Here is a 13354-nt window from a genome sequence, read left to right as displayed (position 1 = left end):
TAAGTTATTTATATTAAAATCCTGAAGTTTGTTCATTCAAGATCATCTTCCAGAAATAAACAGAAAATTTATCTACTAGAATTAATAGGTATGATCAACCTTAACTTTGAATTTCAAGCAGCTAATGAATCACACACACTGCACAATGAATTTCAAAATTTGTAATTGCAAAGAACTAAAGTAATATGTATTTCCCATATTAAAGAGTTTTAAAATACAGATAAACAATGCCCAATATTGACTAAAAACATATTAATATCCAAGACACTAGAAATCAGAACTGCAAGATTCAGGTTTTTCCTAAAGACCTGAGCGAGGGAGTATTTTTTCTTTCAAAAAGTGAAAAAAAGGAATTAAATTCACTTCCTTTATCATATAAAGAATTCGCATGATTATGTATTGAATTTATTTGATACTATTATTGTTTATGTATTGACATACAAAATTATTAAAACATTTTTTTTCAATATCCAATGGGGGCCCGAGTTACCTGACCGTGATCCTTTGAATCCAACTACGACTTTTACCTGACACTAGATTGAAAAGATTTGGTCATTTCTGTTACCAATGTTACGTTTGTTGGAGATAGCAATAGTGCTTTGTTGCTGTTAAGGTTGTACTGTAGTAACAAATCCTCCCAAACCGACACATCAGGGAAACATTCCCCTAAACGAATTTGTTTCTTGTCAAAATGCAATTAAAATAGTTGTTCGGTAATATTTATGTAGCTTTTCGTGTTAAAGTGCTCGAAATGCAATGTGGTAGATAAGTGAAGTAATCATGTTCTGTTTATAATACTACATCTTCATAAGCCATTATTGTCAATGTATAATATTGTTGAATTAAGATGTAATTGGCTAACTTCGTGATATGAATACAATAACTAAAACAAATTTTGACCGATAGGGATAGGTGCGTTCATGATGGTAAACACGTAGAATGTCTTTCTCGTATGCAGCTGACAACTGTTTCCGATATATCAAAACATTTGTTGTCATTACATTAAGATAATATTGGCCTTATCTAGAATTAGTCATATTAAAAACTGCTTTATTTCTCAAATAACAAGTATAAAGCAACAAACATAGAAAACCAAAAAATCTTGTTTTAATTTTAAGCGAACAAACAAAACTAGAAACAATCAGCTCTGAAAATATCGTAAAGCAAATTCGTATATTACTTTTGAAAAGGGATGTAAAGGTTAATTCAGAAAAGGCGGAAAAGGAGAGACATCTGTTAAAATGTTCCCAAAACAATCTTATGATGCTGCGTAATGCAATTATAGCGAAGTTGTTAATATAGCCGTAATCATATACTTTTACTTCTCAACGGTTTTAATTTATTGTCAATAATTAAGAGCAGATTGTTAAAAATCTTATTAACCGTATGTTCTAGGTAAGGGATAACATTTCTTCATAGATAGAGAGCTATTACAAAACTTGTGGGTTATATATGATCTATGATCTGCCGATCAGCCGTTCTATGGATCTAAAATCCACTGACAGTTCAAATCAATCAATTCTTTGAAAATGGTTTCTGCAAGATTCATAACCGTGATTTTGTTGAGATGAGTTTCTCTTAAAAAATAAAAAATCCTGCATTTAGAGGGGGAAACAGTGATAATATTTCGATCTCTGTAAATCGCGATAACGTTGTTCATTCAACAAAAGTAGTTCACATAATTTGCACTGTTTTAGAATACCCGAGAGAACTTCTAATCCTTGAGAAAAAACATTTGAAATGAATGTTAAAATCTTATAAATAAGATGATAAGTAGAGAGATTTTATTACTGTAAGGTAAAGTGTAATTATGTTTAACGTTGAAGCCATACCCAAAAGGCCATAACACAATAATAAGCTATAGAACGTTTTGAAAATGAAAGAAGCACACAGGTAACTAAATATTCAGCAACATGAACTCGTCACTTGTTATTGATACGTCCCTTTTCGCTTTTACTCTATGGGTTTATTTTATGCGCGCTTTGGAAGGAATTATATAAATGCGACAACTTTGACAATTGTAATGTATTATTTTCTTTTAATTGTGTGAAAAAAAAAAAGAAATTCGTACTTGCAATGACTCATTCGTCAGTTTGTCTTTGTAGTTTGATTGTGTATGTAGATATATAAGGCCCCCATTTTATCTTTATCAAGCTATCAAATTCACAAAAGATGTGAGAGGCTTAAGTCATTTCATGATTTTTAGATTTTAACGTAAGAGTATAATACTAATAACTATACATTTTTAATTGAGCTATTTTTTTTATTATGTAAACGAATTTAGGTTTGTTTTATAATAAAATGTAAACATTGTAACAAAATTAGTATAAAAAATCATTTATAAATTACCATACATTTAAAATCCCCAATATTCATTGGGTATATAAACAGTTAAAGAAAGACAATCTGAAAAACGAAGGAGACACTTCGTTGCATTCATAATTGTTGGTATGTAAAGGGAAAATATTAAAAATGGTTAAACAAAGATAAGATAAAATTTAAGTAAGGAATATGAATGTAAATGAATATACTAACCTTACAAAGACAACTAATCCCAAATCTGACAGATTATCTTTAAGAAAATCCAAGTTCGCCTGGACAAGTAACCGCTGTCTTGGAGTTAAATACATGTTTAAATTTTCATGTCGTTTCTTATTTGAAGTTTTATTTCCCATTTCTAATAATCACAGATGTTTCAAAAATACTATAATATTAAACAACAAAATCATTTTAAATAGGTTCAACTTAATCTTATCTTGGAAACTTCCTTAAACATCATATCCATCCGTGATGTTTTTCACTCATTGAATTCTGACGTCTTGTGTTGATAAAGCATAGAATCCGCAAGTTTTAGACATGCCTTCTATTATAATTAAACACAAGTGACATTGTTGCGTGTCAGGCAGATATATATTATATTGTTTGGAACTGCCTAATCGCTCCTAACATGAGTGGAACCATCAGTCACGTAGTGAGAATTGGACAGGGTTCTATTGTTACACTAATCAAGGTATTCACTGCATTTGGCTTAGAGAAATGGTTTATGTATACAAGTACTCTTCTACTTTTATCTGGCCTGACAAGTATAGTACGCAAGACTAATTAGACAACAATTAACCAAAGGAAACATGTTAATCTTAATTCATCAAAGATTCTGACCGCTTAGAGAGTAAGAGCAGAACATGCAGTGATTAGTATATAGATAATGGTATTAAAATGTGCTCATTACCTACGCAAGCAATTTTATTGTTAAAAGCATGTACGGTTGCTAATCAATGTTCATTATTCTGTAGTCTGGTGGCAATTGTTAAATAGTTTGATTTTCAGGAAGTCAATAAATCTCAACCAGATGTCGCCACTTCCTTTCATGAGGTTCGCTTAATGGCAGAATATCAGAAAATTCAGAACCTAAGGCATTATGACTGCCATGTGCTCTCCAGAGCAACGAAAACAAATTTCACAATGCTTTGATATTTCCCACAGAAAAAAACCTATAAAATAAACATTGTTAATGGGACGAAAAGATAACTAAGCGACCGACTAAGAATAAATTAATGATGTATTACATATGATTAGGCATTTCTCCTTTAAACTTCTGGAAGATCAGAGACTCTATGATCCAAATCAAAGTATAGAACATATTGATTTAATTCTTTGTTCTGACAAAAACTGTTTTATCTTAGGTCATTAAATGATACAGGTTTTTAAAAATTGATATCCAAATTTACAAAACAAAGTAAACGCATAAGTTATCGATATAAACTGTGATTTGAAGCAGTAGTCCATATTGTCAGGTGTTTGTCTTTTGTTTGCTTGACAAGCACTTGCACTTATTCAACTCAACAACTTAAATAATTGATCAACATATACTACATATAGAATATCAAATCAAATACCATATCTACCACAACACACCCATACTAACCCAAGAACTTGAATGTATTAATGCATTAAATGAGAAATATCAAATCCATATCATATTCTGTTTATTATGTACATGTTTCGGTGACAAACATTTTGTTCATTCAGATTGTGATCTTGATTTTCCCCCGGTTGATATGTATATGATATTAACCTGCACATGCGGGCTTCATGGTGGCATGACGTTCATCATATAACACATATGCAAAATTATTTACTGAACATATGATGAAAACAAATGAGTGTCATAATAATTGGACACCAATTAATCATTGGAGAATTTAGCACTTCAACGCAACCAATTGTGGATGTTACTGTCTTTTTGTTTGAAATGGACACAACATAGTATCTATCATGTCCCACCATGGTACCTATCATAGCACGTACTGGTAACTGTCACACCGTACAAGCAATCGATACCCCATAACGATTCATTCTTTTTTGTCCGAGAATCTCACCATAACGATTCATAGTTGCGGGGAGGGGTATATTATTCGACAGAAATAATTTTCTATGATTCTTCCTTTACTTATAAGTACTATTATTTAATTGACTCACTTATTTTTTGTCCAGTTTTTAAATCAAAATCAGTCAGACTTTTTCCACTTGAAAATTCAACTAAAGAAAAGTTCAAAATCATAAAATTTCCTTAAGGGACAAGTCTATTCAGATAATATTATAAAACATAAAATCGAAATCTGGCTAATAAACAGTCTAAGACATGTAATGCGTGTCAGAAAATGAATATGTGATTGCTAATTTGCAACGGAATCTGAAAAAAACCAAAACTAATACGATCAAAAGAGGAGAGTTTTAATTTAAATAGTCGCGAGTGTCACGTCTCACTATCAATTGAAAGTTGCCCTCTTTTATTCAAATACAAAAATACCAGTCTTATACATTGTAAATTTCGATATGCTGTACACGTGTTTCAAGGAGTAACCTCTCATCAGCAGCATTACAATCAAATATGTAGGAAGATCATAATTAAAATATTAGTTGTATACAAGAAGTACTCATAACTAAAACTATCGAAAAAGGAAGCCAAATCCATCACCGAATTGGTGATGACCAGTTAAGGGGAAAATAATTTAAATATACAAAAATGGAGACGATCAAGTCAAGAATTGCCGTCAAGCTATCGCAATATTCGAAGAAAATAAATGGCACGAAAATGTTGAAAACAAACCTAAACTCTTGATTTATTGAAAAAAAAATCAATGTACTCTAACGAAGCATACACTGTTTTGATTGACGCTTGTCTATCCCGAAATTTACGTCATCTACTCGGATTCGTTGAACTAGGCTCTTTGGTGATTAAAAATGCAATATGTTTTTTTTTTTTTTTTTTTGCTGAGTTAAAGTAAGTGATATACAATTGTATAATGCACATAACAAATCGCGTCAAGCTTCGCTGACAGAACGAAATGAACTGTACTATTAAATCTTAAATTAGACATATCTCAGACTTTTATCCTCTTGACCGCATATAGTTAACTAAATAAAATGTAAAAGTCATTAAGATTCTTTAAGATTGTAAATAGACTATTCCGATTATACTTAAGAAAAAAAAATCAGGCTTTACAACAAAGAAGACACGCTCATCAAAGAAATGCGTGTCAGCAAATGACTATATGATGGTAATTAGCAGCGGAAACAGAGAAAACCAAAAACAAATACGATCAAAACATGAAAAGGAGAAGAATTTCTGTGTGCTGTTCTAATTCAAATACTACGAGCTGTAAGGCATGAGTCTCACGTCTCACTATCAAAATTGAAGTAACCGTCTGTTATTTATAAGGACTGGAACAAAATGTGAAAAACAGAAAATGTATAATTCACGAGAAAATAGAATATGAAAACCCAAGCGGGGTTTTATTTGATGCATATTGGTCGTATAGATCGACTGAGAAATTGTGAGTGAATTCGGCATTATGTTGCTTTTAATAATAAAGGTGAGCAGGAATCAAAATATCAAACATTCGTTAGTATTTTTCTCCCAGAGGTAAGTTTTATTAGGTTTTGTAGCTGAAGTTGAGATAACTAGTAGCAGTAAACATAATCCATACATATGTATTGCCTTTAGATCATTTATCCTGAATATGATTTTATGTATGTAACAACTTAATAAATGGTAAATTATCTCCTGCTCAAGTAGTTTCGAAATGATTAATCTAAAATATTTACTGCTTGTTCTAATTCCAAATCAATAAACTCAGGTTAGATGGTGAATAAGATGTAAAAGCTTATCCAGATCTAGCCATATAGTTTTGTTCTCATTTATAGATCATATTTGTCAAGGACAATGAAGATAGATATCATTACTTATAGCCAGGGAACAATGGACTGATGTTGATCTCCTGCTTGGGGCAAGCGAAAGAGTTATTATTTGATCATATATCACCTCAATTATTTATTTGCCAGCTTGCATCGAATTCTGCTGGTACTGCCTGTTACATTCTTGAAGTTATCATATTGGTTTCAAAGTTTTACAAACGCTTATTGTTTTTATCATTAAATTTGATAAAAAGAAAACCACCCAAAACCTCATGATAGGAGCTACAGAGTAGGGTTTAAAGGTATGAATCGAATAGTTTTGTAAATATTTATGTGAATGATTTATTGGTTTTGTCAAGGATTTCATCACAGAAAGTGGTACTCCCTTATATATTTGGACAAAAGAGGGTAAGGTAAATCAACTCCACAACTAGCAACGTGGAGCTGTGGTGTTGTTGCTGTAGTTTTTTTTACACTGGAATCTTGGTTCCCTTGATTGTTCTTAATCATCTGAATGATGGTTTTCTTCCTTTCAAACAAAAACCTCTTGGACTTCATCACGTTCGAATTATATTCCCCATATTTCAAGGAGAAATCAATACCGATTATCTCATGTTCCTATACTTTACCGATTGCATCCATACTTTTCAATTATAAAAGGCTATTTAAGAACCTCAAGATTGAGGACTAAATCACCTGACTGTTCTTGCGTTCTCCATTGAAATATGGTCCTTACTGTCACGTCGTTACGGGAGATTTAAGAATCATTGAAAACGAATCTCTGCGTAAGGTCCTTTCTAAATTTACGGTGAACCACGCTTCATATAATGAAATTATGACTTTAAAGTTCTTATGGATTCTGTGGAAGAAAATGATTAAACGAGAACAAGAAGACATTGATTCCCTGTCAGATTGGGTAAAGGCTGTGAGGTCTTTAATTTTGAAAAGAATGAGAAAGTTTTAAGTAAATCAATGAATGTCAATGCTACATCAGTTTTCAAAACACCGATGTAGCAAAAACATTGTCTACTATACATGACAAGTGTGTTGTCGTACCAGCAGACAAAACCAAAAACAACATTGTTCTTGTCTGCAAAACGTAATACATCCAATGTTTATCATCAGAGGAAGACGTAGAAAATAATAGCAGTGATAAGACCTATACTGCCACTACACTATCCAAAGAAGAAAAGTGTAATACCATAAATCTGTGCTATCCTCGTTTGGTATCTCTACCAAAGACGATAATTGTGATTCACCGTCTATGCACTGGACTCTTAAACTCCACGAAAATCCATACAATCTGTGGCAACATCCCTTCAACACCTGCTTATGGAGTTTTCATATCACAACTCATACGTTATGCCAGAGCTTGCCGTAACTACGCAGATATTTTTATGTCGCGCTAGATTTCTGACAATTCGACTTATGGAATAGGTTACGTTGCTACAAGATTGAAGTCAACACTACAGAAGTTTTATCGTTCATGAACTCGTGGATCGTTACAGTGTATCCATCTGCACCATGAAAACTGATTTGTTCAACTTGTCATAGTTTTCCTTTCTTCGTTCGTGTACCTGGACTTGACTTTTTATGAGCAACTCGGTGGGTGTTTCTAGACAAGCAGAGGACGCTTACTCTACCGGTGCACCCGATCCATGCTCCCAGTTCTGAGTGGAGTCCGACCTGCTCATTTACTTTGTTACTTTGTATGTATTATTTTAGTTACTTTATGTTCTTTGTTGGGTTTTCCATGTCTGGTATTTGTCCCTTGATTCCATTCTTTTGATTTTCGTTAGAATCTTGGTTTCCTTGTTTACTCTTTCAAATAGGAAATATTTTAAAAAACGAACCGAGTAATCTAAAATGGCATGCAAATCTCGTTGTATGTACCTAAATGTATAACGGATAAGCGATAAGTATACGAATAATCATTTCTCAAAATAGGGCAAAAAGTGACTTTGAACATTCAATACGGGATGAATACTAAGCACTTCAAGTTGGATTAAGTGCACCATGTGCTCATCTGATCTCTATTTTTTGATTTTTGACTGTTATCGTTTTTTATATGGTAAGACTTTTTGGAATTTGGCCGTGATTAAATTGATTTTAAATCCATTTTAAAGCCAGAGAAAAAATTGACGTCATTCACTTATTTGTTTTTCTTTATAATCAATTAAAATTTCTTGACACAGATAAAAGACATAAAAATATACCTATTTACCAATTAAACGGACAATGTACTGCATGTTTTTAATCAAATAACTTAATACCTTAGTAGCTTTGTAGTTTTATTTGCTGAATGTAATGGAATAATCATTTTGTTTCTTTTTTGTTTCCTTTTTTATCGACCTCTCACTGGGTGACTATTATTATTTGATAGAGTGACATATTTTGCAGTATGGTAGTTACTGAAGATGTTATCTGAAATAAATAGGTCTGTGTTCATACATTAAAACTCAATAAGGACTGAGTATTTTTTTTAAAATGAGGTCACGTTAAAAGGGGCAAGACGGTTTACATATATAAATTGACATATATGGTTATACAGACGTGGTTCATAAAGTGTTATTCCAGAAGCAATTAATGCGTATTTAATTGTTACAGGACTAATTTCTTGGACAGTTCAGAGCCCGATTTCATAAAGAGAATCTCAAATTTAGATTTATCGTTAAACAATAATATTTTCGGGGATTTGATGCATCGCATCTACCCCCAAAGAACTTGAGATAAAGGATACTACAGGCAGCGTGAAGTCAGCATCATATCTTGACCTACACATAGAGATGAATGGTAAAGGAAAACCATTGACCAAACTTTACGACAAATATGATGACTTTTCATTCAGAATGAACAACTTTCCTTTCATCTGTGGCAACATCCCTTCAACACCTGCTTATGGAGTTTTCATATCACAACTCATACGTTATGCCAGAGCTTGCCGTAACTACGCAGACTTTTTTAACGGTGTTTCCATCTGCACCATGAAAACTGATTTGTTCATCGTGTCATAGTTTTCCTTTCGTCTTTCGTGTACCCCGGACTTGACTTTTTATGAGCAACTCGGCGGGTGTTTCTAAATAACCAGAGGACGCTTACCCTGCCGGTGCACTCAATCCATGCTCCTTGTTTTTAGTGGAGTCCGACTTGCTCATTTACTTTTGTTACTTTGTATGTATTTGTATATTTTTAGTTACTTTATGTAATTTGTTGTTTTTGTCTGTTTTCCATGTCTGGTGTTTGTCCCTGGATAACATTCTTTTGATTTCCGCTAAAATCTTGGTTCCCTTGATTACTCTTTCACAAACTCTCAGCTCAAGTTTTGACTAATCATATCACTGGAAAAAGAAAGATACGAAAAGAAAATCTCAATTTGAGATTTATTCATGAAGCATGATTTTGTCGGTGAGTCTGTTCATTGAATATTTTTTTCATATGCGCAGTGTTACGTGTAAAGCCCAGTTAATAAAACTTTATATTTGCTTGTAAGCGTGTAAGTGCATTCAAATTCCATTACAATAGTTCCTTTTTCCATTTACTGCTTTCACTTAATGTATTAGTTTTCACAAAAAAAAAACAAAAAAAAAAAAAAAAAAACAGTTATTTTCCATAGCTCAAAATCGTTGAAGTTTCACAGCAATGTTACTTTCTTTTGCATTAAATGCCTAACCAGTAGCTGGAAGAACTATTTAATAACATAGTTTCCCCTATTCGCCTAAACGCAATTAGCATTAGACAGTGTTAAAAGAATTTTTTGTGAAGATTAATAGCAAAACATTCCTGTATCAAACTGCGTAACTGCTAAATTTCGCTATGTTCGCCGTAGTCGTCTGGACGCGAAAATAAAAATGTCTGAATAATGAAAAGCTCAAAACAAATTAAACAAACATGTATTGTATTTCTAATGCAAAATATAAAAAAATATTAACAAATAGCTTTTGCATTTGTTTTACAATTTTTTAAATTCTTGGGTCTTCCAAGGGTCTTTCTGAGGAATTTTAGGAATCAAAAGGGTAAAATTTGTATCCATCTGCACCATGAAAACTGATTTATTCAACGGGTGTAGTTTTCCTTTCCTCGTTTGTCTACCCTGGACTCGACATTTTATGAGCAACTCGGCGGGTGTTTCTAGAAAAGCAGAGGACGCTTACCCTACCGGTGCACCTAGTCCATGCTCCCAGTTTTTAGTGGAGTCCGAGTTGCTCATTTGCTTTTGTTATTTTGTATGTATGATTTTAGTTACTTTAGTTTGTGTATGTCTGTTTTCCATGTCTGGTCTTTGTCCCTGGATTATATTCTTTTGATTACCGTTATAACCTTGGTTCCCTTGATTACGCTTATCATTTTTGACCATTTAGACTTCGGGGGAATGCCTTATCAAAAGTATAATAAATAGTATATAAATTTCGTCATGGTAAGTCTAACGGTTGTAAATAAAATCACAAAAATGCACAATTTATGTTGCTCTATCAAGCCCTTGATGTTGACCTTTGATTTCGAATTCGCAAAAATTGCACTAGCAAAAACATCTACGACAGACTTTAGTCAAAACACCTTTTAAGTAATTTTAAAATGACAACATATTCAGCCTTGTGGTCATTCGGTCCATTAAACTCTTAAATTAAGCGTATTTTGGGGAATATTTTCCTCCACTATTTAAGTCTAAAGTCTAAGTTGCTTAGTGCTTTGCCCATTTACCTCTAGTTCGGATATCGCTTACAAATAAGTGATGATGAATCCGCTGCTGTGAAAATCGTGATGTGCTGGAAATTGTTTGTGAATACAACATCTAGATAACTTATCCTGACATTAATTACAAAAAATTATTTCAATAGGATGTACCTATGATATTACACTAGTTATTGAAAGTGAAAATCCATATTATAGTTGTTATATTCATAAGGGTACATTTGTAAATGAGGAAAAAAATAAGTACGAAAAAATGTGTTCTTTTTAAGAATTTGCTTCAACGGGATAATTTAAAGATCACATCACATGTCTCTACAGCTTATGTAACAAATACTCTATGTTTTCCGACAACCTTCGATAATTTTCAGAAATCTTATAAAAAAAAGTCATAAAAACACTTAAGAACGTCGTTTTTATTCAAAATCGGCCAAGTGTCATCACTTGGTTTGAGAGGCTGCTTTCAGCCCCACCAAAATGATAAAACGTATTGTTGGATCCTGCACTTCGAAAGATATGAAGTGACCATCGCCGTAGTTGCTCCATTAAATATTCTATGTCTCAAAATATTATATGAAGTGAAATTCTGATATAGTATCAGTGCTCCATTTGTGGTAAAATACATTTTGAAAATTAATCTCTCTCTGTTTCGAAATTACCACTTGACAGAATGCTTATAGTAACAAAAGCATTTGCACTGAGAAGAATAATTGTAGAACTTTGGCAATAAATAACTCTGTCATATGCCTTTATTCTGAATTACTTGTCAAAACTGTGCGTTTATTTTGATCAAATTTAATGCTGTTTATTTATTTTGGTGTGAATTGTTGAAAGATTATGCATCGTCGCCAAATTAATAAATTTCAATTCAATAAGTACATTTTTTTCCAAAGTTAATCAATCTTTATCGTATACCCTTGCTGATTCATTTTAGTTTTGATTTTCAATAATTTTATAATTTGCGTATCTCCTAGGTCTTTAAAGTAATACGTTCGCGACAGGTGGATAATGATAAATTAATATAAAATGCCGTTTATCATTGCTGGAGATTTAAATGATTGGGCTTGTAATTCAGACCAATGTAATTTTTCGATAATAAGTCGAACATCAAGTTAATTGATTTTAACTGGTGTCAAATACATCTCCCTGTGATTATTACAAATTGAAAATCTATATAACGAAGAATTTCTTCAAACGGGATAGTCAATAATAAAAAAATCCGGCCAAGTATTTTACTTATACATGTAAAAGATATAAATCGTTAATAATATATTTTATGTAGGTTTATAACATTCAAACAAGTTTTTTAAAAGTACATGGCAAAGAAAGGTTTTGTTTTTTTCATTTACTTCGTAGTCTGTCCTCGTCTTAAGTTATGCGTCTTGAAGAATAAATAGTTTTTGGAAGTTGAAAGCAAGAAACATCATTTGCGTATTTGAAAAAAAAAGAGGAATGAGACAGACTAAGTTAAAATTAACTGAATTGTCAAATGCAAGAAATGCTTTAAATAGCATTTTACGACCTGAACCAGAATTTTGCTAAAGGTAACAGTGTTTAAATTATTTATAAAAAAAAACTGTCTTCCGACCCCAAGTTCCGTTTTTATTACAGACAGCCATATCTATCCACGGATTAAAAATTACAAGTCATTTTGACCACAATACACTAAAGAGCCAATATGATTATTTCTATTAAATGATCTGAAATGCTTTAAGAGAAGAAGATTTTCAAAGTTGTACATGTGGGGAAAATTTAAGCATTGTTTCAGGAGCTGTAACTCCTACCTCAGTAGAAGAATCGTTTAAAAAATGTCCGCATTGGTTGGTCTCATGATGCAGAACAATATTACTACACAAAGAAAATTCCAAAGATAACGTTTTTTAAGTTATTTAGGGGAAGAAATTGGGCAGGGGTCCCCCTTTGCCCTGTTATTCCATCGGGTCTCAGGGGGCATTAGCCCATTATTCATTTGCTGAAAAAGAACATAAAATGAAGTTAAACCATTGCTATCCGACATTTTCATCATCACTATTCATATTAGGAGACCATGTTTACTTTATAAACCAATTATCGTTAAAATCAAAGGAAGTATAAACTTTAGCGAAAAAATGGCCGTTTAAGATCGATCATCTTTTGCCATCACCATTCAACTAGTTTCCTAAAGAAACCATAAATCATTGGAATCTGAGCAACTTGTTAAAATGGCCGCCTAAAAATAATTTCAATACTGCCAGTCAACTCAAAATATCATGTTTAACTTAAGAGTAGCTTTCATTTTCATTATTCTTCTATAGTTGAGAAAAAAATATAAAAAAATTGACCCCTATGTTCTATTTTTAGTGACGAGAGCCATGTTTTTTTTTAACAATGACAAATTTTAAACAATCAGTTTGTGCAGAAAACCTTAAAAGAACTATGCCAAATTTTATTAAATTTTGTTGAAATTGGTTTCAGAGAATTATACACGTGA

At 32.3% G+C, this 13354-nt stretch overlaps 1 protein-coding gene across 1 annotated transcript in view; it reads right to left on the bottom strand.

The window, feature by feature from the left end:
• Positions 1-3041, bottom strand: part of LOC148624951 (neuroglobin-like) — a 33965-nt gene extending 30924 nt beyond the window's left edge. The window contains exon 1 of the mRNA XM_088568101.1: positions 2536-3041. Within this exon, the coding sequence (XP_088424227.1) occupies positions 2536-2675 (140 nt within the window). The 5' untranslated portion in view covers positions 2676-3041. The remainder of the gene's footprint in view (positions 1-2535) is intronic.
• Between the last annotated feature and the right edge of the window lie 10313 nt (positions 3042-13354).

Source organism: Perna viridis, chromosome 2, assembly GCF_037379345.1.
Source record: "Perna viridis isolate PV_CMFRI_1.1 ecotype Kerala chromosome 2, ASM3737934v1, whole genome shotgun sequence".
Taxonomy (NCBI): Eukaryota; Metazoa; Mollusca; class Bivalvia; order Mytilida; family Mytilidae; genus Perna; species Perna viridis.
The sequence above is the reverse complement of the archived record's forward strand: the minus strand, read 5'-3'. Positions and strand labels throughout refer to the sequence as shown.